The 27,527-nt window shown below is 31.4% G+C and overlaps 2 protein-coding genes across 15 annotated transcripts in view; both read right to left on the reverse strand.

Annotated features, from left to right (window-relative positions):
* Nucleotides 1-2,719, reverse strand: part of LOC129750924 (CYFIP-related Rac1 interactor B) — a 106,148-nt gene extending 103,429 nt beyond the window's left edge. The window contains exon 1 of the mRNA XM_055746125.1: nt 1,641-2,719. Coding sequence (XP_055602100.1) covers nt 1,641-1,823 — 183 coding nt within the window. The 5' untranslated portion in view covers nt 1,824-2,719. The remainder of the gene's footprint in view (nt 1-1,640) is intronic.
* A 4,265-nt stretch (nt 2,720-6,984) lies between these two features.
* LOC129757919 (sex determination protein fox-1-like) overlaps nt 6,985-27,527 on the reverse strand; it is a 680,148-nt gene continuing 659,605 nt past the window's right edge. For 13 of the 14 annotated variants that reach the window (XM_055755313.1, XM_055755318.1, XM_055755316.1 and 10 more), the window contains 4 exons: nt 27,406-27,453; nt 12,785-12,924; nt 12,659-12,722; nt 6,985-12,594 (listed from right to left, as the gene is read on the reverse strand). In XM_055755313.1, coding sequence (XP_055611288.1) covers nt 12,550-12,594; nt 12,659-12,722; nt 12,785-12,924; nt 27,406-27,453 — 297 coding nt within the window. In that variant the 3' untranslated portion in view covers nt 6,985-12,549. The remainder of the gene's footprint in view (nt 12,595-12,658; nt 12,723-12,784; nt 12,925-27,405; nt 27,454-27,527) is intronic. The other variant, XM_055755321.1, reaches the window with a different exon arrangement.

A 27,527-nucleotide genomic window follows, 5' to 3' on the forward strand; every position in this document is an offset into this window, starting at 1 on the left:
ACATACCACGTGGACAACTTGAGGGGGGGAGGGGGGTATGGAAATGTCCACGCTTGTCCACGGAGAGGGGGGTAGGGGTTTGGGTCAGGTCCACGTGGACATACTTACTTTAAAAATATTTTCTAAAGATGAACAAATATTAAGAGGTTTAAATCAAAATCTTAAAATAGCAAAGCTTTCCAGTTTAAGTTTAAAAAATAAGTAGCTACTTAAAAGCAAGTGATAAGTATAATAATTTACAAATTTAATATTTTTAAAAATTTGTGATACCAGGAAATTCTTACTCGTTTTTTTTTTCAAAATCAGTCAATTCTATAACAAAAAGGCAATAAGTGGTGTTTTCTAACTGTCAAATTATACACAGCAAAAATTATTTCCTGTAAAATTACGCAAATGACCTGTAACAAAAACGAGCAGGACATTTACCATAATTTTACAGGTCGAAAACATGACTGCGTGACATTTAATTTTTTGTGTACAACTTTTTTACAGGACGTTTGCTGTAATGATAAATGAATCTTTGTTAACTTTCAAGGAAAACAATTAAAAATTACAGGTTTTGTAAATTACAGGTGATTTATTTTAAAGGTTGCAGTTTTCAGTGACACGTAATAGTCAAAATTTTTTACTGTGTAGGTATTTAAATAAAATCATTTCAAATCTGTCCACGTGGACATCCGGGGAGGGGTGTAGGGGTTTGCCAAATGTCCACGCTTGTCCACGGAGGGGGAGGAGGGGGTCAAAAATCTGATTTTTCTGTCCACGTGGTATCTGAACGGCCCCTAAACAAAAAAAAAATGACACAAATATGTCAAAAAATTATGAAAAATTGCGTAAATTTGACAAAAACTTATCATAACGAGAAAAATGGGGACTAGTAAAAAATTTTTGAGAAAAAAATGTTCGATTTCTGACAACCTAAAGTTTTTGAGCATGTTGCCAAAATCAAAAGGTGTCTGTATCATGTTTTTCTACATAAATTAATAACCTAGACATTTGCTCCCAATGGCATTTCTCGAACAAGGACATCAATTTTAAAGGACTTATTATTGAGTGGAGTGGATACTCTAACTAGCTATTGTAAAGTAGAATTAAAGAGTCTCTCTCTCTCTCTCTCTCTGGGAGAGTTGAAGGAACCGAAGCGGGAATGAATTGTAGATACGTTTGAAAACCAAAACTCTTAAGTAGCAGCTTGGGGCTGTTGGCTCATTATTTTCAGGAGTTCAACAGTTCCAAAAATCATTGAACAAAACCATGTTTTGAATATACGATTATTTCTAAATATTTGGAAGAGCTTTCCAAAGTTAAATAAAAGATCGGGCTTGTAAAAAGTGTGTAACCCCCTTGAATTCTACTCCACTGACGGTCAGATGGACCAACCATCCGCTAAGAAAGAATCCTTAGCTGGAATTTTATGACTCCTTCTTGCTCCTCGCACAGCTTTGTTTCGCGTGTTTCTGCTGCAAAAGCTTTTATTCGCCTTTGCTTGGTCCTTTCCAGGAAAAGAAAATCAAAAAAGAGCAGATCTTACCCTAGCTCAACCTATCAGATGGTGCCCTATTTATCTCGGAAACTGTCATTTCCAGGAATTTCTGTGTGTATCCTGTTGTTTGGAGGAGATGTATGCATACGAAACTCACCTTGTAGCACTGAATCTCGTCCAGGACGATCTCGGACTGTTTCAGCACCCGGTCGACCTCCTCGTAGACTTCCCGTTCCAGATCGGTGGGGGCTGCGTTCTCGAAATCCAGGAACACATCGTAGGTCTTCGGGGTACAGCAGGTCGACTCATCGCGTGCCAACAGACTCAGCAATTTCCCCATGATTATTCGGCGATGACTAACAACGTCGTGGCGCGTCTTTGCGTGATTTCTCCTCGGTGAAGGTGGTGATTTAGCAAAGTGATCCCAATTTTCTAACACCTTTTTTTAGGGGCAGCTGCTCTCGAACTATTCCAGGGATATCGGATGCGGGAGGAAGCGCTTCTTTTTTTGTGGGGTGATTTTGCTGATATCACTCTTATCGCTTCAAGGCCTCTCAAGAATATTCGATTAGAGGCAACCAAAATACACAGCCAGGAACACAGAAACCACACTCTCACACAAATGCAGACGAGGAAAAAAAATAATCAAAACCCACTCTGGTATTCCTTCGGGAGCTTTGAGCGCACTGTTATTTTTTTGCTGTTGCTTTTTTAGCCAAGATTAATTTTCCCAACAAAAACAGAAAAACTTCTCCTTCCCAGGATCACGATGCAGCAGTATTTATCTCCCACACAGAACTCGACCGAAATATTTTATACACACCGCACCCAGATTTTCACCGTATACGTACAAACAAGAAGCCTGGCAATAGAAATGTTGTTCCAAAATTTTCCCTCTACTCGGGTACTTTTATCAGCAGGAGGTCTCGGGCAAATTCAGCGTCTGGCGGCTCCCTAAACTGAAACGGCGGAACTGTGACCTGGTGCTGTCACTAGTTGACAGTAAACCCCGAATCCGTGTCCAGCTGTATCCGGATTGCTGGTTGAGGTCGAATCCTTCTGCTACTTTCAAATCGGAATGTACACAACAGCAAATAACTACAGAGATATCACTAGTCACTTCTCCAAGCCAGCCGCCCAGAGAAACCCGCAAGCAAACACACGCGACGCGATAAAATTACTTCGTTTCGCCAACTTCGCCAACACACAACTGCTGCTTTTGCTGCTCTTGCTTGCTCGTTGACTGACTGCTTTTGCTTTGCTTTTCTCCTCTTCATTCAACAAACACGGACGGAGAGTAGAGAGCCTGGTTTATCTCTTTTCATTCCAGCCAGCGAGAAGCATTAGCGTTCAACAACAAAACCCCCCTGCATGGATTCCTTGTCGAGGAAGGTACTAACGAGCCTATAGTAAACTAAGAGACGAAATGTCACGATTGGAATTTTTCCTTTTCTGTCAGTGTCATCCCAATCGAGCAGAACCAAGCAGTCTTAAAGGCAGCCCTACAGCTGGGTTGAAAGCTCATTATTTGGAAAGGGATGAGATGGCGCCTCTTTGTTTACAGTCTCTTTAGAAGGTACGTGCAATTTTTATTATTCTTTATGCTGGGGCTGAAGGATTGAGCGAGAGATCAAACACGCCAATGCATTTTTCATTGCGGGCCTCTCCCGTTGATTTACTCTCGCTCTCAACTCTCGTTGTTTTATCAGGCAGGGCTGCCATTTTGGAGAAAATCGTGATAATTTAGTTGATTATGCTCTGAAATCTTAATTTGAAACTGAATTTGAAATCTTATAAATATAAATTTTCGGAATATAACCCAAAAACCGAAAAAAAAATTTGGATCAGAATTCTAAATATGGAATCTTAAATCAGAAATCTTAAATCTGTAATCTGAAATCTGTAATCTGAATCTGAAATCTGAATAAGAAATCTGAATCTGAAATTTAAATCTGAATTCTGAATCTGAAATCTGAATCTGAAATCTGAATCTGAAATCTGAATCTGAAATCTGAATCTGAAATCTGAATCTGAAATCTGAATCTGAAATCTGAATCTGAAATCTGAATCTGAAATCTGAATCTGAAATCTGAATCTGAAATCTGAATCTGAAATCTGAATCTGAAATCTGAATCTGAAATCTGAATCTGAAATCTGAATCTGAAATCTGAATCTGAAATCTGAATCTGAAATCTGAATCTGAAATCTGAATCTGAAATCTGAATCTGAAATCTGAATCTGAAATCTGAATCTGAAATCTGAATCTGAAATCTGAATCTGAAATCTGAATCTGAAATCTGAATCTGAAATCTGAATCTGAAATCTGAATCTGAAATCTGAATCTGAAATCTGAATCTGAAATCTGAATCTGAAATCTGAATCTGAAATCTGAATCTGAAATCTGAATCTGAAATCTGAATCTGAAATCTGAATCTGAAATCTGAATCTGAAATCTGAATCTGAAATCTGAATCTGAAATCTGAATCTGAAATCTGAATCTGAAATCTGAATCTGAAATCTGAATCTGAAATCTGAATCTGAAATCTGAATCTGAAATCTGAATCTGAAATCTGAATCTGAAATCTGAATCTGAAATCTGAATCTGAAATCTGAATCTGAAATCTGAATCTGAAATCTGAATCTGAAATCTGAATCTGAAATCTGAATCTGAAATCTGAATCTGAAATCTGAATCTGAAATCTGAATCTGAAATCTGAATCTGAAATCTGAATCTGAAATCTGAATCTGAAATCTGAATCTGAAATCTGAATCTGAAATCTGAATCTGAAATCTGAATCTGAAATCTGAATCTGAAATCTGAATCTGAAATCTGAATCTGAAATCTGAATCTGAAATCTGAATCTGAAATCTGAATCTGAAATCTGAATCTGAAATCTGAATCTGAAATCTGAATCTGAAATCTGAATCTGAAATCTGAATCTGAAATCTGAATCTGAAATCTGAATCTGAAATCTGAATCTGAAATCTGAATCTGAAATCTGAATCTGAAATCTGAATCTGAAATCTGAATCTGAATCTGAAATCTGAATCTGAAATCTGAATCTGAAATCTGAATCTGAAATCTGAATCTGAAATCTGAATCTGAAATCTGAATCTGAAATCTGAATCTGAAATCTGAATCTGAAATCTGAATCTGAAATCTGAATCGGAAATCTGAATCTGAAATCTGTATCTGAAATCTGCAATCGGAATTTCAATTCTGGATCTGAAACATAAATTGTTTCTGTGGTTTCAACGATGTGGGTATTTAAAGATTAGAAATGATAGTCGAATTGCCTTTAAGGAAAATATCTGAAACTCAATTCTTATTCTGAATTTCTTATCTTATCTAGCCTAAATTCTGAACCTAATTCTAAATTGTTAAATTTAAAAATCAATAATTTATTTAAGCTCTACATCGATTTTTTTAAATTAAATATTAGACACCCCTACGGACAATACTGAACGCAGCGTTGTTTACCCGAAAATGTATGCAGGCCGATGTTGTGCAAATACTGACCAAAATTATATCGTTGTTGGTTGTAGCTGCTTGTGAACTTCAGTTTTGGGTTGACGGCAAAAGGTAAACAAACGAAAATTGATGAAACAGTGTGAAAGGCCCCTTATTCGATCTATTTTTTCTTTGAAGTTAAAAATTGGCAATTTTTCTGACCACGTATTATCTGAACGACCCAATTTGAAAAAGGGGTTTGAAATTTTCAACATTATAATATAATTTTCAAATTTCAAAAGTTATAATTTTCATTTAAGGAAGATTTCGAATATTTAAAATTTAGAATAGTTAAAAAAAGAAAGATTTTAATTAGTCGAAAAGTCAAAAAATCTTAAGGTCAAAAATTTTAAAAACAAACAGTCAAAAATCAAAGAAAAAAATCAAATACCTTCAACTGGGGCATCATGAATCACTTTTCAACTTCAATGGCTTCTTAAAACTTTAAGTCCGCAGATAATCATACAGCTTGTAAATCAAAAGTTTTTGGAACTTCAAATTGGCGTAGTCAGAAAATTTATTGGTTTCATCAGTTATTTTTAAATTAACCAAAACATGCGATTTTCACCTTACTAAGAAAAAGGGGAAAGTTGCAACAAATTTTGTTTTAAATAAAAAATCAAATGAATCGTTTGAAAAGTTATAGATTTTGATATATTTTTTTTTATTTCGTTCGAATGAAATTTTACATTTTTCCTTCCAAAAATGTTTTTAAAGAAGAAGCATAAAGGTGTTGCATACATTTAGTGGCAAAAAATACTATTAAAAGTTCTACTATCTGAAATCATAAAAATTAATGTTTGGATGGATGAAATTTTGAAATTGAATATCAAACGCGTGATGCATAACAATCATATTTTAGCATATTGAAACGAGATTCAAAAGGTGAATCTTTGATTTGCATTTTGATGCATTTTAACTAAATTACTGATAACTAAATTATTAGAATATTTATTGAAAAAAAATTGGTGAATTTTCGAAAAACATTTTTACACCAACAGTGTTGCAATAGGAAGTTTGTAGTTATATTATTAAGCCAATTCGACATACTGGGTGAAGTTTTTGACGGTATCGAAAAATGTAAAAAAATGTACATGTAGTAAAAAGTAGAAAGTAAAAAAGACAAATAACGAAAGAGTGAAAACAATGCGATAATAAAAAAGTGAAAATTCTTAAAGGTGAAAAAGTAAAAAAAAAAAGTTTGAAAATTTGGAAAAAAATCATTCAAATCTCAAATTACAGTAAAAAGTTCAAGTCCAAAGGCAATGTAGAAAATGACAAAAAAAAAATAACAATTACAAAAACAGAGAAAAAAAAATTTTATCAAAAATTTCAAAAACGATAAAAATATGACGGAACTCTCAAAAAAACAGAAAAAAAGATAAAAATTATCATAATAACGAATTTGAAAAAATGACAGAAAAGCCTAAACTTACAAAAATACACAAATTACGCAAAATTCAAAAAAAAAAACAGAATGACAAAAATTACTTGAAATACAAAAATATACAAATTAAAAATGATAAAGATAATAAAAATTTAGTTTGACTAAAACGAAAAAAATTAAGATAAAAAAATAACAAAAGTGACGAAAATGACACAAAATTGAAAAAATCACAAAAATCACAAAATTTCAAAAAGACTAAAATAAAGAAGCAAAATATTGAAAAAATTAAACTTTTGAACGTTTCGGAAGCCTTAGTTAGATAAAATAACAACACCACGATTTTTGGCATTTTAAAAGATTTTATTACAAAATAAGAAGAACATGTGTTTATTTTTTTTTTTGCAATGTTTTTTGTTGTTTCATTTTCTTTCTTTTTTTTCCATCTGACGTATCTGACTGCTGTCTGTTCTAAAGTTTGTTTTTGCTTGTGTTTGTTGACGTAGGGTTGGTTTTTTCGACTTTTTTTCCACAATGCAGAAGAGGAGGATTTTCTATTGGTGCCAATTGTTTTTCTGTGACTATTGTTTATTCTTCTTCTAAGACTTGTTGATGAACTTGTTTTGGTTGGGAAAAGTTGAACGTGATTTTAGTTTTCCGTCCTATCTCTTTTTTTCTTCTTCTTTTGTTTGCTTCCTTCCTTCCTTCTTTCATAACAATACGATTAGCAGTTTATAATATATTTTTATAGTAATAATAATTTGGCGAAAATGAGAAGTTTTAGACTTGCTCGTTTGTTTGTTTTTTTTTTGTTGTTGTTTGAGTTTTTAAAATTACCTTTCACTAGAACTAGACTTTTTTGTGATTTTCTCTTAGATTTTTTTCTTCTTGTTCTGCTCGTTCGCATTTCTACCACTGGTTTTTTTTTTATTTTCTCTTTTACTTTTCATTTTTTCTGCTCTAAGCGCTACTATTATTAATAATAATTTGTGTGACAATATATTTTGAGCTTACGTTTTCAGCGTTTTTTTTTTGTTCATTATGTTTCTCGTGTGTGTGTGTGTTTGGGCGAGGGAGTTTGTTTGAGTGTCTTTCTTCCGGACTGACTGACTATTGGTTTTTCCACATCTCTTCCTTTGTTTTTTTTTTGTTTGCTGTCGTAGGTTCGTTCGTTCTACAACTATTTATGTTTTTATTTTATTTATATAAGCTGGTTGCATTTCTGAGTAATGTTGTTGTGTATGACTAATTGTGATGTCTCAGTTTTGTGTCGGGGGCAGAGAAGACTCGGAAAAAATCGTCATGGATTTGTTACGTGTTTGTGAGTGTAGTTTTTCTTTTGTTGTTGTTGTTGTTCGAGAGTCACTATTGGAAGAGTATTTTCAAGTGTGTTTTGGATTTTATTCGATTTAAAGCTACTTTTGTCACTGTCCTTCTAATCGTGCTGAGAATTTTTTTTTTCTGTTTTTGAAATTACAAATTCGCTTTGCTGGATTTCAGTTTGCTGTTTTTTTTTGTTTTTTTCTTTCTCACGCTAATCTATCGAAACAAACTTTAGAGTTTCTTTCTTCTAATTGTAGCAAAGATTTTGGTTGTTTGGTTTTTCGTTTTTGTTCCGCATAACGAATAATATCAATTTTGATTTCTGTCGTCGTTCTTTCTCTCTCTCGTGGGATTACTTAATCGAATCACGATTGGCTTGAGTGGGTAGCTTTTTTTGGGGCTGGTCGTCTGTTCCGGATTACAAATAAAACGAAACACAACATTCTCTGACCCAATCGTAATTTTTCAAAGGACAGTAGGAAGGGAGACAAAAATATAGACACTCAACTATTTACAAGCATTTTTTTTCTCTTTTGTTGTTGTATACATGAGGGAATTTTATCTCAAAGTTTTATATTTGTTTCATTTCTTTTCTATTTATCGTTATTGAAAAACTAAACCTGTGGAAGCTACAACGATTTTTCGTACATCAAATCGATTGGTTTTTCCTTTTCCTAGTGTGTGAATCTATAGGTTTTTTTATTTAATTAGAGATTCAGGTAGTTTATGACACGAGAGGTGGCTGGTTTACATTTTCCTTTTTTCTTTTCTTTCTATCGTATCGACTTAATTCAAAGGAGAGCCGTTTTTACTTCATCACTGGTTGTAGGTTGTTTAATTCTTGTTTGTTTTCTATAGTTTCATCTTTCTAGCATCGTTTAGAAAAATAACTAAAATCCAGAAAAAGCAGAATAAGCTCGATTCGAAATATTGGCTTCTTTTATAGCTGCTGTGGGAGAACAAGGCTACCGAAGATTCTACAATATTATCACTAGAATATATAGATTTAGTTGTTCATTTGCTTCGTAATATGTGTGGCTTAGCGAATATTTCCTATAGAAAAAAAAACACTATATTGAGTAGAAACTGAGAACTAAAATATATAACCAATATAAAATGTATAACACGATACTCAGCATATCTTCTAGTTGGTAAGATTATCATCAATTAAAAAAGTAGTAGGTTATAATAAAAAAGAAACAAGACACATCCACGCTTAATTTGGAGAAGCGTGAACGCGCTCTTTTGTTTGTTTGTATGTTTGTGTATGCTTAAACTGACCTTAAAATCGAATATGGCCTGGGCGCGCGCACACGTTCTTAGAGAGACTTGGCGCTTTCAGCTCTCGCGATTGAGAGCGAGACAGAGAGTCTGTTTGTGTTTGTGTGTTTCTACGATTAAATATACTTCACGTTTTCATATATGTATAATATATATTTTGGGGGCTCCTTTCCTTGCGTGGGTTGCGCGCTAAAAAGTGGATTAGTTCCTATACGGGTTTTTCTTCCTTCGCCCTCACGTCCTACTAACTAACATTACTCGCTAGAGTGTTTTGGTTTTGCTTTCCTTTTTCCGATCCGGAACCGATCGATTTCTAGTACTGGTTTGTTTGTTGGTATTTTTTTTCTCTCCGTGTCACCTAAGGTTTAGAATTATTTCCTATTGAGCCAATTGTTTCATTCCTTTTTTTCACTAAATATTTTCATACTTCCTCCTCTAACTTTTTTTTTGGGTGCAGGAAGTCCCTGTTGTTACTCTCCTTGGGAGCTGAATGGGTGATTCTGGGTTACTACTTAATTGTTTCTGTGTGCGTGTACAAAAGTTGCAATTAGAAGACTGCATAAAATCTATCGAAAAAATAGGAATACTAATTGGCGCCGCCTCAAAGATTTACGTCATTGTTTCCTTCAGTGTGTAGTTCAAGGGTCTTATCCGTCACATCTGTGACCTATTGGTTTCTTTCGCAATTTTCTCTCCTCGGAACGGAAACGAAAAATTTAAAATTAGATGTTCGGTAAAACGACACAACAAACCTAACAAACTTTTGGTAATCACCTACTTTTTACGCGAACTGAAATTTCCAGCCTTACTAAGCTGTGATGTGAGTGCTAAGCTTAAAAGGTGATCGTTTTTCAATCGAACGAAAAAAACTGGCTGAGGTGGAAGTTGTTTGGATTAGTTTTTTTTTGTTCTGGAAGCCGATTTTCAATTGAAAAAAAAAACAATAGCAAAATGTACCTACACTTGAACAAACCTTAAAGTAGTAAACTAAGTCTTAAAAAATCTTACAGAAATAGAATGCCCTGATTTATTTGTGTGGTTTATTTTAACTGGGTTAGTAAAGTTAGTTTTTGTTAAAACTCAGCTTTGAAAATAATATGTTTCTTTTCTTTTTTTTTGAGTGCTTTGAGTTGCTTGGTAAATTTTTTTTTTGGTTTGCATGTTTTATGACGTACCTAAATTCGAAAATGGGAACTTTCAACTGTGCGCATTGAATCAAAAAAGTTTTCTTACTTCTGAAAAGAAGAAAAATCGCTCAAGAAATGTGTGACTGAAATTTATACAAAAATGTTCAAACGTTCGCACAGGTTATTTTGAGTAACTTTTGACTATTTTCGGTTTACAATGTACTTGTGTAAATTTTCTTTCAAAAGCTGCATCAGGATTTCGAAATTGTGTATTGAAATTTTGCAATGAGGCGAATTTCATTTCAAAATTGATTATTCTAAAATTAAGAATGCAGATTCAAAATTCACATTCAGACTTTAGATGAAAAAAGTTTCAGAAGATCAATAATCCAGATTCTAAATTTAGAGCTTAGATTAAAAAATTATTTTCAGATTGGGAAGACACATTAAAAATTTAGACTGAGAATTCAGAAAACGAATTTATATTCTGACTTAAGATAAATTAAGAATAATAATCCTTATTTAGGATTATGAATTCAAAATTAGAATCTTTAAACGAGAGTTAACATTCAGAGTCGATTCAGAGTTTAAATACGAATAAGAATCTGATGTATGTACCTTTTGAAATTTCTACTAACAATCTGAATCAGAAATTTAAATCTGAATTCAAACTGTAAATCTGAATTTGATTCAGGATTTGAAACTAGAGAGTTCAGATTCAGATTCAAAACTCTTGATTCAAAACCCAGAATACAAAAATCAAGATCCGAACTAGAAATCAGTATTCTGATTCAAAATTCAGATTCATGAGTCTATCTCAAAACTCAGATTTTTTTTTTTTAAATGATTAAAAAATTTTAATCCCAATTTGAATTTCGACTTTTGAATAAACATATAGTGTTAAAATTCTGATTTCAGATTTGAGTTTTTAGATTTCAAATTCATGTTCCTGAGCTAAAATCCAAATTTCAAATTGAAATTTAAGATTCCAGATTTTCAAAATTTAGGATAAAAAATTTGTGTTCAAGTTCAAAATTTCAATACAAAATTCAGATCCGCTGCACAGATTTCGACGAAATTTCTTCAATCGGATTACACATTTCGTAGAAGGATCCTAAACTTCACTTATTGTTATTTTTAAGCTGTTTGATCATTCAATTTTTCCTTAAAGCTGTTCATTATGTTAGTTTAATCTGAACAGTTTTGTATTCTCGCACTATTTAAGGCTCTAGACAATCTGAGCTGAGCAGCTTTCAAACGTGGAAAATTTAATTCACAATGACGTTTATTCTTCAATCATATACTTTTTCCTGCATAATTTCGGCAACAAAGCTCTTGAGAGTATGAAAATTCATAAAGTGTTCAACTAATAATTTGAACTTTTTTTTTAAATTGGTACATCATAATACAATCTTCTGACGGCTTTACTATGCTTTGTACTCTTTCAAAAAAAAAAAACGTAATAATTTGAGCATATAATTTCAACACTTTGACAATAATTGAATTCTTCCCTTAAACCGATAGTGGGAAACGGAGTGTAAATTCATTACAGAATAAAAAAAAAACTTCTCGCGGAAGAACCGATTAATTGGAGACTATTTTCTGTGTCGTTTGCCGTTTTTGTGCACTGAAAAAACTAACTATCTGAGTATCTTCTGTTGGTGATGAGTAACTGTTGAATGCACTTAGATATATCCTATTTGCTGCGGAAGCTGATTCCCTATTTTAATATGATGTAACTCACAATATTACTTGATTGATTTTTTTCTCGCTATACATTTACTGTATAGACCTTAGGAAAAAAGTAACTAAGAGAGAATAACAGATTCTCGAAAACAAATGGAGCTTGAGTTCTATTCTTTTTGAGTCTGTGGTTTCTTCCTTCTGTAGGTTACCCTACTACAGCACTACTGTCTATCTAGGAAAATTGGGGAAGGGAGCTTCCGCTTGGTAATTATCTCGGCTTTGTGTCATGTTCCCTTTGCATTTGATTTCTGTTACTGTTACTGAGTTGTTACTGTTACTAAATAGAAGAGCTTCGGTTTGCGCGCGTGTGAGAATGGTTCAATCTTTGCCTATACGATACGTAAATAGAGGATATTTGAGTGGTTTTTTTTTTTGTTGTAGACTTCCTTTTTTTCTGCTACAACTTTGGTATCGATCCTTGATAACACGTTCCAGTTATGGTTTGTCAATCAGCGTTCCACGCTTCCGGTTTAAGATCAGATCAGCTGAACCAAGCCTTGGGGAAGTGGGGATTATTCCTCGAATCAACGGATTCCAGGGGGTGTTGTGGTGGGCGATCTTTGTGTAATGAGCAACTTTGAGTCTACTATTATGCCCCTTTTTGACGGGATTCCGGTTTAAATCTAAAGTTGTTGAGGAGCGATCGATCACCGTACAAGGGATGATCGAAAAACTACTGCTTTTCTCTCTTAACTTAGTATGGCGCAAAACGGTTGTACGTTCCCCTGTACATGGTGGCCTAAAATGGAAGAACATAACGTTAGTTAAAGTTTCTAAGCTGGAACACGAAATTGAAAACTCACCCCATAGCCGGGAACAGGTCCGATTCCGTGACCCAAGTAGGGATCCGCGTATTCACGACCGTATCTGAAAAAATAAAAATAAATTCAATTGAAATTTCGATTAAATATTGTAAATCCGTGTCTTACCCTGCGACGTAACCCGCAACCGTAGGCTGAGCGGCCGCTGCTGCCCCGTAGGCGGCTCTAGCGGCCACGGCTGTGTAGGTCGCAGCGTTGTAGACTTGCTGGGCCTGCGAGAGGGGAGTCTTCAGGAGCGGTGTCGCAGCCTGTGAGGATGAAATGGAAGGAGAAATATAGATTAAAGTGACTTTTCAAGATTATTGTTTGAGAACGTAATTTTATTCAATCTAAGTATTCAAAATTTTGATTTAAAGTCCTTAACAGATTGGAATTTAAGATTTTCATAAACATCTTTACACTTTCTGATACTTTTGCCATTTATGCAATACGCCCTATATAAAAAGAATTTTTCTTGCTTTTTTGTCATTTTTGTCTTTTTTTTTCATTTTTGTGCATTTTTGTTAGTTTTGTAATTCATATAATTTTTGTAGTTTTTGTAATTTTTTTCGTAATTTTTGTAATTTTTGTAATTTTTGTAATTTTTGTAATAATTATAATTTTTGTAAAAATGACAAAAATGACAAAAATGACAAAAATGACAAAAATGACAAAAATGACAAAAATGACAAAAATGACAAAAATGACAAAAATGACAAAAATTACAAAAATGACAAAAATTACAAAAATGACAAAAATGACAAAAATGACAAAAATGACAAAAATGACAAAAATGACAAAAATGACAAAAATGACAAAAATGACAAAAATGACAAAAATGACAAAAATGACAAAAATGACAAAAATGACAAAAATGACAAAAATGACAAAAATGACAAAAATGACAAAAATGACAAAAATGACAAAAATGACAAAAATGACATAAATGACAAAAATGACAAAAATGACAAAAATGACAAAAATGACAAAAATGACAAAAATGACAAAAATGAGAAAAATGACAAAAATGACAAAAATGACAAAAATGACAAAAATGACAAAAATGACAAAAATGACAAAAATGACAAAAATGACAAAAATGACAAAAATGACAAAAATGACAAAAATGACAAAAATGACAAAAATGACAAAAATGACAAAAATGACAAAAATAACAAAAATGACAAAAATGACCAAAAAATGACAAAAATGACAAAAATGACAAAAATGACAAAAATGACAAAAATGACAAAAATGACAAAAATGACAAAAATGACAAAAATGACAAAAATGACAAAAATGACAAAAATGACAAAAATGACAAAAATGACAAAAATGACAAAAATGACAAAAATGACAAAAATGACAAAAATGACAAAAATGACAAAAATGACAAAAATGACAAAAATGACAAAAATGACAAAAATGACAAAAATGACAAAAATGACAAAAATGACAAACATAAAAATATACAAAAATGACAAAAATCATAAAAAATGACAAAAATGACAAAAATGACAAAAATGACCAAAATAACAAAAATTACAAAAATTACATTAATTACATATTAAGTTACAAAAATTACAAATCATTTTCATCAATTTTGTTAGTTTTGTCAATTTTGTCAATTTTGTCAATGTTGTCATTTTTGTCAATTTTGTCAATTTTGTCAATTTTGTCAATTTTGTCGATTTTGTCAATTTTGTCAATTTTGTCAATTTTGTCAATTTTGTCAATTTTGTCAATTTTATCAATTTTGTCAATTTTGTCAATTTTATCAATTTTGTCAATTTTGTCAATTTTGTCAATTTTGTCAATTTTGTCAATTTTGTCAATTTTGTCAATTTTGTCAATTTTGTCAATTTTGTCCAATTTTGTCCATTTGGTCAATTTTTTTCAATTTTGTCAATTTTGTCAATTTGGTCAATTTTGTCATTTTCGATACATTTGTCATTTTTGTCATTTTTGTCTTTTTTGTCATTTTTGTCATTTTTGTCATTTTTGTCATTTTTGTCATTTTTGTCATTTTTGTCATTTTTGTCATTTTTGTCATTTTTGTCATTTTTGTCATTTTTGTCATTTTTGTCATTTTTGTCATTTTTGTCATTTTTGTCATTTTTGTCATTTTTGTCATTTTTGTCATTTTTGTCATTTTTGTCATTTTTGTCATTTTTGTCATTTTTGTCATTTTTGTCATTTTTGTCATTTTTGTCATTTTTGTCATTTTTATCATTTTTGTCATTTTTGTCATTTTTGTCATTTTTGTCATTTTTGTCATTTTTGTCATTTTTGTCATTTTTGTCATTTTTGTCATTTTTGTCATTTTTGTCATTTTTGTCATTTTTGTCATTTTTGTCATTTTTGTCATTTTTGTCATTTTTGTCATTTTTGTCATTTTTGTCATTTTTGTCATTTTTGTCATTTTTGTCATTTTTGTCATTTTTGTCATTTTTGTCATTTTTGTCATTTTTGTCATTTTTGTCATTTTTGTCATTTTTGTCATTTTTGTCATTTTTGTCATTTTTGTCATTTTTGTCATTTTTGTCATTTGTGTCATTTTTGTCATTTTTGTCATTTTTGTCATTTTTGTCATTTTTGTCATTTTTGTCATTTTTGTCATTTTTGTCATTTTGTCAATTCTGTCAATTTTGTCAATTCTGTTAAATTTAACAATTTTGTCAATTTTGTCAATTTTGTCAATTTTGTCAATTTTGTCAATTTTGCGAATTTTGTCAATTTTGTCAATTTTGTCAATTTTGTCAATTTTGTCAATTTTGTCAATTTTTTTAATTTTGTCAATTTTGTCAATTTTGTCAATTTTGTCAATTTTGTCAATTTTGTCAATTTTGTCAATTTTGTCAATTTTGTCAATTTTTTCAATTTTGTCAATTTTATCAATTTTGTCAATTTTGTCAATTTTATCAATTTTGTCAATTTTGTCAATTTTGTCAATTTTGTCAATTTTGTCAATTTTGTCAATTTTGTCAATTTTGTCAATTTTGTCCAATTTTGTCCATTTGGTCAATTTTTTTCAATTTTGTCAATTTTGTCAATTTGGTCAATTTTGTCATTTTCGATACATTTGTCATTTTTGTCATTTTTGTCTTTTTTGTCATTTTTGTCATTTTTGTCATTTTTGTCATTTTTGTCATTTTTGTCATTTTTGTCATTTTTGTCATTTTTGTCATTTTTGTCATTTTTGTCATTTTTGTCATTTTTGTCATTTTTGTCATTTTTGTCATTTTTGTCATTTGTGTCATTTTTGTCATTTTTGTCATTTTTGTCATTTTTGTCATTTTTGTCATTTGTGTCATTTTTGTCATTTTTGTCATTTTTGTCATTTTTGTCAATTTTGTCAATTTGTCAATTTTGTCAATTTTTTTGATTTTGTCAATTTTGTCAATTTTGTCAATTTTGTCAATTTTGTCAATTTTGTCAATTTTGTCAATTTTGTCAATTTTGTCAATTTTGTCAATTTTGTCAATTTTGTCAATTTTGTCAATTTTGTCAATTTTGTCAATTTTGTCAATTTTGTCATTTTTCTCAATTTTGTCAAGGTTTTCAATTTTGTCAATTTTTTTTAATTTTGTCAATTTTGTCAATTTGGTCATTTTTGTCAATTTTGTCATTTTTTTCGTTTTTGTCATTTTTGTCATTTTTGTCATTTTTATCATTTTTGTCATTTTTGCCATTTTTGCCATTTTTGCCATTTTTGCCATTTTTGTCGTTATTGTGTTAGTTTTGGTTTTTTTTATGTAATTTTTTGTCATTTTTGGGCCATTTTTGTGTCATTTTTGTGTCATTTTTGTGTCATTTTTTGTGTCATTTTTGTGTCATTTTTGTGTCATTTTCGTGTCATTTTTTTGTCATTTTTTGTGCCAATTTTGTGTCATTTTTGTCATTTTTGTCATTTTTGTGTCATTTTGGTGTCATTTTGGTGTCATTTTGGTGTCATTTTTGTGTCATTTTTGTGTCATTTTTGTCATATTTGTGTCATTCTTTTCATTTTGGCGTTATTTTTGTGTCACTTTTGTGTCTACTTTGAGTCATTTTTGTGCTGTTTTTGTGTCATTTTTGTGTTAGTTTTTCGTAATTTTTGTCATTTTTGTCATTTTTATAATTTTTGTGTCATTATTGTATCATTTTGGTGTCCCTTTTTTGTCATTTTTGTGCATTTTTGTTATTTTTGTGGCTTTTTTTCATTTTTTTTATTTATTTATCATTTTTGGTATCAATTTTGTCAATTTTGTCAATTTTGTCATTTTGTCGTTCTTTTTGTCTTTTTGGTGTCATTTTTGTGTCATTTTTGTGTCATTTTTGCGTCATTTTCTGTCAATTTTGTGCCATTTTTGTGTCATTTTTTTACCAGTTTTATGCCATTTTGGTCACATTTTTTTGCCATTTTTGTGTCATTTTTTGTCATTTTTGTGTCACTTTTGTGTCATTTTTGCCATTTTTTTTTAAATTTTGGAACTATGTTTTTTTATATTTTTTTCCGATATTTAGCTTTCCAGGTTTTTTTGTCTTCAAACTCGAATCCTCGGAAAAATTTTTTGAACGAATTTTTTTATTGTGAATCTTTTGATCAATTTCGCTTAAAGAAATTGGAAGGTGAACTTTTCCAATCTTGACAAATGGATTCGCTAAAACGTGCATGAGATGTGATGTCTCAAATAAGGCTTTTCACCATATGAAACGTAAAAAACCCTTCTGGTTGGTTTAGTATCGTTTTTTTTATTGTGAAAAACCGAAAATCAGTCCCAATATGTTAGCGATTGTTCAATTTGGCGTGAGAGAGTTTCTATCCCCATCTCCAGGAAGATTAGTCAACTGTAAGTGGTTATTTGTTGGAATATTGATTTTGCAATGGCTGCTGACTAATAACTTGGAAAATGGTTACACAGAAGGAAAAAAAGATACGCATTCTGATAGAGAGAGCAGCAAAAGGTCGAGTCGAGGAATTCGGGATGCTTTCGGGAACTTTTTTTTTCGCTGTTACCTTCGCCCAAAATACAGAACAACAAGACAAGACACAATATCTGTTTTTTACGCGCCGGCCACGGTTCCGAGAAGGAAAATCACAGATAACCGAAATCAAAGGACGAAGAAGCCAAGCCGAGCAGCTTTTTCCATCCGATTTCCTTCATAAATATTTATGCCCAGTAAGTGGAGAAGCAAATAGCACATCCGTTTTCTCATATTCTGTATGCTCTTTTTTGTTGTTGTCGAATTGCTGCCTGTCTTCCATCAGTGGAAAAAAGGTTCCGGAGCCTAGCTGTTCGACCACGATTAATTCATAAAAGTTGATTCCTCTGGAGAAATTGATACGGAAAGATGGAAGACCAAACCTTTTTTCTCGGGAAATTACACGAATTCGGAAAAGTGCCAGGGCAACTAACTCCAATAGGGGCGAGGGAATTTGACCGATACACGCACATCAAATGAATCGTGCGAATTCTTGGTTGAGTTTTCGATTTCAAAAACTAGAAAACGAAGGGGAAAACAGCCAAATAATTCCGAGTCAACGATTTATTCAATTAGCAATCCATTAAAGTGAAAAGGTCGAAATCGGGAATGAACGGTTTTCATCCTTCCGGTTCGATTTCTCCACTACTGAGGAGATGGGTGAGGTGAAATCGAATTGAATAAACACCAACCAACCAGATTCGATTCGATTGCGATTCGACGACCAAGAAGGTGGTTGGGTGGAAAAATGCTTTCCAAACATGCGTTCAAATTCAATTAAAACGGATTGCAAATGGATGTCGGTAATGGGTTCCGGATTCTCTAGGTGTGGATGTTTTATTTTTACATAAAGAATTGCATAGTCAAAAAGTCGGATTAGAAAGCATAGAATTCTCTTTCAAAAATATATTTCATTTAAACAAATTGTTAAAAAAAAATTTATCCGAAAGTCTCGTCACGAAAAACTTGATGGTTCAATCCTGTATATGACATGCCTTAGTTTTAAAATAAAACTGATGAGGAATCTGAAGTTAGGAAGCTGTAGATACTCATGTGTTATGTTAGGAAAGTTTCAATTTCTAACTATCTGATTTTATTTTCAAACAAAGATTCCATGCATTCCTGATTTTTATTTCATCTCAGGCGAAAGCGGAAGCTTAGTAAAAAAACTTCATAGTGATTTACTCTACTTTGATCTAAATAGGTCTAACCAAATTTTATTCTTCTGAAATTAATTTTTGACGGTCGCCATGGGAGACGAAAAATCTCGCATAGTAACACTTGCAAGGTCAAACTTATGAAACACAATGGTTTTCATCTTTTTTTAACCTACCGCTTTCTGAAGAGTGAAAATCCGAATAAACAATCAAAATTTTCAGTTTTAGGTGAGGAGTAAATTCTCCAGAAAGAATACAGGGCGCAATTTTAAGTCCAGTTTTCTTCTTGCACCAATTTTGTTGCCACAAGCACAACGCATCGACTAACCTTATCAGGTCCTTTCCTGCCAACTTGCACACAGAACTTCGGTAGACAGTAGAAGGTAGAACGACACTCACGCCAAAAGTGGGATTTAATTATCGGAACACTGATGGCATAGAAATAAAAAAAAAACCCTCACACACGTTGACTCCAACAACGCACAGCAATGGGAAGAAAATTGAATCATACAATAAACATAATCTTTTTATTATCGCCGTTAATTTCGTTGTTTGCAGTTGTGTCGGTTGAATTGGTATTCCTCGGAAGTAGGAAAACGACTTTTCTCCGAAAATTCGAACTTCTTCTTGTCTGAGACCCCAAGGCAGACGTCAGGAAAACTTTTTGGAGCCTAGCATAAACATGGGATTTGAGCACGTTCCTTCCTTTCCCCTAGCTGGTAAATAGTAGGTGGTCGTCGCGATAGATTTGTGACACGAAATTAATTTATCGCCGATTCCTCCTCGGATAGGGATACTAACTAACTCGGTTCCGGATGGAGGAAAGATGTGTGAGTTTTGTCCCCCTACCTAGAGCCATCTAGCTTCTTCCGGCGCACAATGAGTGATTTCTTTACGAACGGAAGACGACAAACACCAGCACTAATAAAAAGAAACGCGAGCGCAGGGGTGGCAGTGATAAAATTTATGGCAAAGTTGCTCGGACGCATTCTGATGACCTGGATTTGCCATTGATTAGAACTCTGGGTATATGGATCAAAGCGGAATTCATAAATAATGGAGATTTATTAGCTATGCTGCACCCTGCCCCCACATCGAAAAATGACTTTGAAATTGGAAACGTACGGAAGTAAATAGAAAAAAAGGCAGTTATGATAATGAGTAACAATAGGAAATGACGAATGTCAAAGCTGAGGGAAAACATAGTTTCAAAAAAAGATTGTATTGACAAATTCCCAAAAACAGTTAATTTCATTCATAAATACCTATATTAGTTAGCGTTAAATAAGTAGGTACATATTTGAAAGTTTGAAAGCAAGAATGAAGGGTGATACGGTCAAAATTTGGTCAATATCAACTTGACGTATTTTTTTTCAATTTTGCATTTAAAAAACCTGAACACCCCTCATTTTGAAGGTGTGTGTGTAGAATGTTGCTCCTATTTTGATTTTGGAATTCTCTCTGCAGTTGTCAAAATGCCGTCCAAGGAAGAAGAGCAGCCTAACCTCTCTCTCCCAGATGCCGCAAATAAGCTGGGTGTATCGTCTACAACCGTGCATCGAGCCAAAAAACGAGCCCGACTATCGACTTACAAGAAGGTAGTGACTCCAAATTGCGATGATAAACAAAATACGACGGCCAAAGCGCGATCCCGGAGGCTGTACACGACGATGCTGACGAAGTTTGACTGCGTGGTAATAGACGACGAAACCTACGTCAAAGCCGACTACAAGCAGCTTCCGGGACATGAGTTTTATACGGCAAAAGGAAGGGGAAAGGTAGCAGATATTTTCAAGCACATGAAACTGTCAAAGTTTGCTAAGAAATATCTGGTTTGGCAAGCCATCTGTACCTGTGGCTTGAAAAGCAGCATTTTCATAGCTTCCGGGACTGTCAACCAAGAAATTTACGTGAAAGAGTGTTTGAACAAACGACTGCTGCCTTTCCTGAAGAAACACGTTTGTTCCGTACTGTTTTGGCCGTATTTGGCATCTTGCCATTACGGTAAAAAGGCCATGGAGTGGTACGCCGCCAACAACGTGCAGGTGGTTCCCAAGGAAAAGAACCCTCCCAACACGCCAGAGCTCCGACCAGTTGAGAAATACTGGGCTTTTGTCAAGCGGAAGCTAAAGAAGACCAAAAAAAACTGCTAAGAACGAGCAGCAGTTCAAGGCAAACTGGCTTTCTGTGGCGAAGAAGGTGGACAAGGCGGCTGTACAAAATCTGATGGCAGGGTTAAGCGTAAGGCCCGGCAATTTGGATTTGGAAAAGCGGAAACCTAACTGAATATTTTTCCTGAATTTTATACTAATTAAACTTGAAAAAGAAATTTAATATGATTTTTTAAATAAACGATTTCACCGATTTACATGCGTTTTCCCTTGACAAAATTTTGACCGTATCATCCTTTATATGCGCAGGAAGTAGGTACCTATCAGAATTTTTGAAGTGATGAAATTTGTAAATATTTTCTTGCATGGCGACCGTCAAAAAAAATTCGTTTTACGAGGCCCAAAAATGCACGTAGGCATTTGATGAACAGATGAACATGCTCAGAAAACGGAGAATAGCTTGAATTTGTTTACGATTTCATGTTGAACAATTGTCAGGAGTGCAAAGTAGGCGTTATCTTGCAAGAAGGTCAACATTTTCACTCCTTGCAATTTGTTTTCCAGAAATTAGAAAATAGCATAAAAAACATTATTCGAGTACCGCGATAGGGAACATAATTGTGAAGTGTGCTGTAGAAAATGAAAAAATCTCGTGAATATACAGTAGATTTTAAAGTTTGAGACTTCTATTTTGTTCTTTTTATAAAAATCTACATACATATATGAAGCGTTTGTTTCCCTTGTTCCAGTATCTTATGCGGTATTTACCACATGGGTGGACTGGCCGTAGTAATTTCTGCAATGTTTGTTTACATGTACCAGAGATTATGTTAAAAAGAAAAATGAAGGGAGCAAGTTTTTTATTTATCAGGATGTTTACGTGTTTTGGCTATGTTGATTACAGAAGAAGAAGAATAAGATTTCATGTTGAACAATTGTCAATTTAGCAGCTTCTTGCTGTTTCATAATACAATAATTCTAGTAAAAATTTATAACAGATTTCCTTTGTCTTAATTCTTCTTTCATCTTTCACTATTATTTTCAATCTGAGCTACAAGTTTTGCAAAACAGTTAAGTCCTGAGTTTAAAACGAAGCACACAATACAATTTCCCGACCCGTGTTTACGCGATTTTTTTCATTTATAATCATGTTTTTAATTTTGGAATAAACGCAGTTTTTATGAAAGTTTTAAACAGTGATGAATTTTTTTTTTAATTTTGTTGTTAAAATTATTTTAAAAATTTGGACATGGTTAAACATTAGAACTTCAAGGGGTAACTTTAATTTTAAGGGAAACAAGTTTCAACCCACCAGTTGGAGTTTGGTGTTCTATTATGTGCACTTTTATCGAAATGATAAATGAAGACTTAAGTCTGCAAAATATTTCTGAAACTTCCAAAAGACCTCTACGAATATTTTAGGAAAAAAAAAACTTTTATTTGGGGGTGCCTCAAAGCGCTCAAAGTATCGGCTTTTTTACCTTCTAAAAATCACCAAAGGGGGGTCAAGAAAATCGGAAAAATCGAAGTTTGAATTTTCATACCAACGTTAAAATATGGTGTTATATAAAAAAAAAATTTTGTCAAAAATCGACTTGAAAATTTAAAAAATCACGTGAGGGGGGTGGGCGAACCAAAGCCAATCTGGAAAATCTAATTTTGAACTTTGATGCCAAATGACTTGAAATGCATGAAACATCGAGATCTGGTGTTATATCGAAAAAAAATTGTTGCCAAATATCGATTTTATGAGACTTTTTTTTTATAGGAATTAAACTCCTTTTTCGCAAAACCGAATATTCGCAAATGCCCAGAAATTCGATTTTTGGAGAAAAAAAAAACAATTTTTTTTTTCAAGATAACACAAAATTATGACGTGTCATGCATTTCTAAGTCATAAGGCATCAAAAATAAAATTTCAATTTTTTCGATTTGCTTTGGTGATTTTTAAAAGTAAAAAACCGAAACTTTAAGCGCTTTGAGGGACCCCTTTGAGCTGGAATTTTGGATGGTATGGTTTTTAAGCCAATCCACAAAATTTCTATGATCGGTTTGCGAAAACTTTACATGATTCATTTGCCCCCCTACCTGTGCAAACTTTCAGCTAAATCGGACTTGATTTAGGGGTGCCTCAAAGCGCTCAAAGTATCGGTTGTTTACCATCTCAAAAATAGAAAAAATCGAAATTTGAATTTTGATGCCAAATGACTTAAAAATGCATGAAACATCGAGATCTGGTGTTATAACCAAAAAAAAATTCCAAAAGTCTAATTTCTGAACTTTTTTTTTCGGAAAAGTCCTAGAAAATCGATTTTTGCAAACAAATCTTTTCAAGATAAGCCATTTGGCATTTTTTTCTGATTTCCTTTGGTAATTTTTGAGGATCAAAAAACCAAAACATTGAGAGTCTTGAGGCACCCCCAAATGAAGTTTTTGGGCCATTCTACAGAATGTATATGGTCGGTTGTGAAATTCGACATGACTCATTTGGCTGCCGCCAGGGCCAGATTAAGCCATCGAGGGGCTCCCTACAAATCGATTTTTTTAACAAATGCCATCCCAGAAAATACATAATACTTTAAACATACAAAGAAACTGGAAATGAATTCGATATGATGCCTTCAAATAATCATTATATCTGCGTAGGAAGTACCTCACTTATTGTGAAAAATAAAAGTAATCAAAGAGGATAATTCCAATTTGAAAACATGATAAATAAAATTTATCATTTTTGAGCCCTATCAGCTTGGAAAATGCACCAATATTGCTCTTGAAATGCTGATCTTTAGTGTTAAAAGAATGAGCCTTTATTTAAACACTTGATTCGGAATTTTCCCTCATTTTTGTAATTTTTTTTCATTTTGTTTTTTTTTGTCATTTTTGTCATTTTTGTCAATTTTGTCATTTTTGTCAATTTTGTCATTTTTGTAATTTTTGTCATTTTTGTAATTTTTGTAATTTTTGTAATTTTTGTAATTTTTGTCATTTTTGTAATTTTTGTAATTTTTGTAATTTTTGTAATTTTTGTAATTTTTGTAATTTTTGTAATTTTTGTAATTTTTGTAATTTTTGTAATTTTTGTAATTTTTGTAATTTTTGTAATTTTTGTAATTTTTGTAATTTTTGTAATTTTTGTAATTTTTGTAATTTTTGTCATTCTTGTCATTTTTGTCATTTTTGTCATTTTTATCATTTTTATAATTTTTGTCATTTTTGTTATTTTTGTCATTTTTGTCATTTTTGTCATTTTTGTCATTTTTGTCATTTTTGTCATTTTTGTCATTTTTGTCATTTTTGTCATTTTTGTCATTTTTGTCATTTTTGTCATTTTTGTCATTTTTGTCATTTTTGTCATTTTTGTCATTTTTGTCATTTTTGTCATTTTTGTCATTTTTGTCATTTTTGTCATTTTTGTCATTTTTGTCATTTTTGTCATTTTTGTCATTTTTGTCATTTTTGTCATTTTTGTCATTTTTGTCATTTTTGTCATTTTTGTCATTTTTGTCATTTTTGTCATTTTTGTCATTTTTGTCATTTTTGTTATTTTTGTCATTTTTGTCATTTTTGTCATTTTTGTCATTTTTGTCATTTTTGTCATTTTTGTCATTTTTGTCATTTTTGTCATTTTTGTCATTTTTGTCATTTTTGTCATTTTTGTCATTTTTGTCATTTTTGTCATTTTTGTCATTTTTGTCATTTTTGTCATTTTTGTCATTTTTGTCATTTTTGTCATTTTTGTCATTTTTGTCATTTTTGTCAGTTTTGAGATTTTTGTCATTTTTGTCATTTTTGTCATTTTTGTCATTTTTGTCATTTTTGTCATTTTTGTCATTTTTGTCATTTTTGTCATTTTTGTCATTTTTGTCATTTTTGTCATTTTTGTAATTTTTGTAATTTTTGTAATTTTTGTAATTTTTGTAATTTTTGTAATTTTTGTAATTTTTGTGATTTTTGTAATTTTTGTAATTTTTTGTAATTTTTGTAATTTTTGTCATTTTTGTAATTTTTGTCATTTTTATAATTTTTGTAATTTTTGTCATTTTTATCATTTTCGTCATTTTTGTCATTTTTGTCATTTTTGTCATTTTTGTCATTTTTGTCATTTTTTTCATTTTTGTCATTTTTGTCATTTTTGTCATTTTTGTCATTTTTGTCATTTTTGTCATTTTTGTCATTTTTGTCATTTTTGTCATTTTTGTCATTTTTGTCATTTTTGTCATTTTTGTCATTTTTGTCATTTTTGTCATTTTTGTCATTGTTGTCATTTTTGTCATTTTTGTCATTTTTGTCATTTTTGTCATTTTTGACATTTTTGACATTTTTGTCATTTTTGTCATTTTTGTCATTTTTGTCATTTTTGTCATTTTTGTCATTTTTGTCATTTTTGTCATTTTTGTCATTTTTGTCATTTTTGTCATTTTTGTCATTTTTGTCATTTTTGTCATTTTTGTCATTTTTGTCATTTTTGTCATTTTTGTCATTTTTGTCATTTTTGTCATTTTTGTCATTTTTGTCATTTTTGTCATTTTTGTCATTTTTGTCATTTTTGTCATTTTTGTCATTTTTGTCATTTTTGTCATTTTTGTCATTTTTGTCATTTTTGTCAGTTTTGAGATTTTTGTCATTTTTGTCATTTTTGTCATTTTTGTCATTTTTGTGATTTTTGTCATTTTTGTAATTTTTGTAATTTTTGTAATTTTTGTGATTTTTGTAATTTTTGTAATTTTTGTCATTTTTGTAATTTTTGTCATTTTTGTAATTTTTGTCATTTTTGTCATTTTTATCATTTTTATCATTTTTGTCATTTTTGTCATTTTTGTCATTTTTGTCATTTTTGTCATTTTTGTCATTTTTGTCATTTTTGTCATTTTTGTCATTTTTGTCATTTTTGTCATTTTTGTCATTTTTGTCATTTTTGTCATTTTTGTCATTTTTGTCATTTTTGTCATTTTTGTCATTTTTGTCATTTTTGTCATTTTTGTCATTTTTGTCATTTTTGTCATTTTTGTCATTTTTGTCATTTTTGTCATTTTTGTCATTTTTGTCATTTTTGTCATTTTTGTCATTTTTGTCATTTTTGTCATTTTTGTCATTTTTGTCATTTTTGTCATTTTTGTCATTTTTGTCATTTTTGTCATTTTTGTCATTTTTGTCATTTTTGTCATTTTTGTCATTTTTGTCATTTTTGTCATTTTTGTCATTTTTGTCATTTTTGTCATTTTTGTCATTTTTGTCATTTTTGTCATTTTTGTCATTTTTGTCATTTTTGTCATTTTTGTCATTTTTGTCATTTTTGTCATTTTTGTCATTTTTGTCATTTTTGTCATTTTTGTCATTTTTGTCATTTTTGTCATTTTTGTCATTTTTGTCATTTTTGTCATTTTTGTCATTTTTGTAATTTTTGTCATTTTTGTCATTTTTGTCATTTTTGTCATTTTTGTCATTTTTGTCATTTTTGTCATTTTTGTCATTTTTGTCATTTTTGTCATTTTTGTCATTTTTGTCATTTTTGTCATTTTTGTCATTTTTGTCATTTTTGTCATTTTTGTCATTTTTGTCATTTTTGTCATTTTTGTCATTTTTGTCATTTTTGTCATTTTTTGTCAATTTTTGTCATTATTGTCATTATTGTCATTTTTGTCTTTTTTGTCTTTTTTGTCATTTTTGTCATGTTTGTCATTTTTGTCATTTTTGTCATTTTTGTCATTTTTGTCATTTTTGTCATTTTTGTCATTTTTGTCATTTTTGTCATTTTTGTCATTTTTGTCATTTTTGTCATTTTTGTCATTTTTGTCATTTTTGTCATTTTTGTCATTTTTTGTCAATTTTTGTCATTATTGTCATTATTGTCATTTTTGTCTTTTTTGTCTTTTTTGTCATTTTTGTCATGTTTGTCATTTTTGTCATTTTCGTCATTTTTGTCATTTTTGTCATGATTTCCACAATATTTTTAATTTGATATTCATAACAAACATTGAACTTTAAAATTTTTAAAAGTTTAGATCGCAAAAGAAAACGTTCAACTGTTTAAAATCAATCGAGTTTTCTACTTGCTGTTTTTTACAGGTAAAAGTTGCATCTTTTTGATGATCGAATTGTTTCGGTTGTTTTTTTATTGTTTTTCCTTTTATTCTTAATGTAATTACTTCATCAAAGAGGATTATTTTGATTTTTTTTTAATCTGATGCCTTGAAACAGGTTTCTTTAAGATAGTAAAATTAGGATTAGAACAAAAACAAACAAAAGAAAAGATTTCGTTAGTAAAAAACACAAGAAACAAAACCCAACTCAATCAGTTTAAAACTAAGAGTACGGAACAAACAAGAACTGAATCAAAAAACCTAACTGGTAGGTTCTGGCCAAACTCTGGCTAATGAGGGAAAAACGAAAATAAACCAACACCATTTCTGAAATGTTAACGAAAACACAACGAACGAAAAAGAAAAGATTTCGGAGGGAAAAAAACTTAGAAGAAAGAGAAAAAAATCCCCCGGACATAATCCTTTTATCTACTTACGTTCAAAATGGCCGGCTGAGCAGGCACTTCCGTCACCGGTTTGGCCGCCTGATCCGTGTTTCAAGAAAGGCCAAGAACGACGGTGGGTGGAGCGCGAATTTTCCGTTACGGGGATTGTTTTC

Source organism: Uranotaenia lowii, chromosome 3, assembly GCF_029784155.1.
Source record: "Uranotaenia lowii strain MFRU-FL chromosome 3, ASM2978415v1, whole genome shotgun sequence".
Classification (NCBI taxonomy): domain Eukaryota; kingdom Metazoa; phylum Arthropoda; class Insecta; order Diptera; family Culicidae; genus Uranotaenia; species Uranotaenia lowii.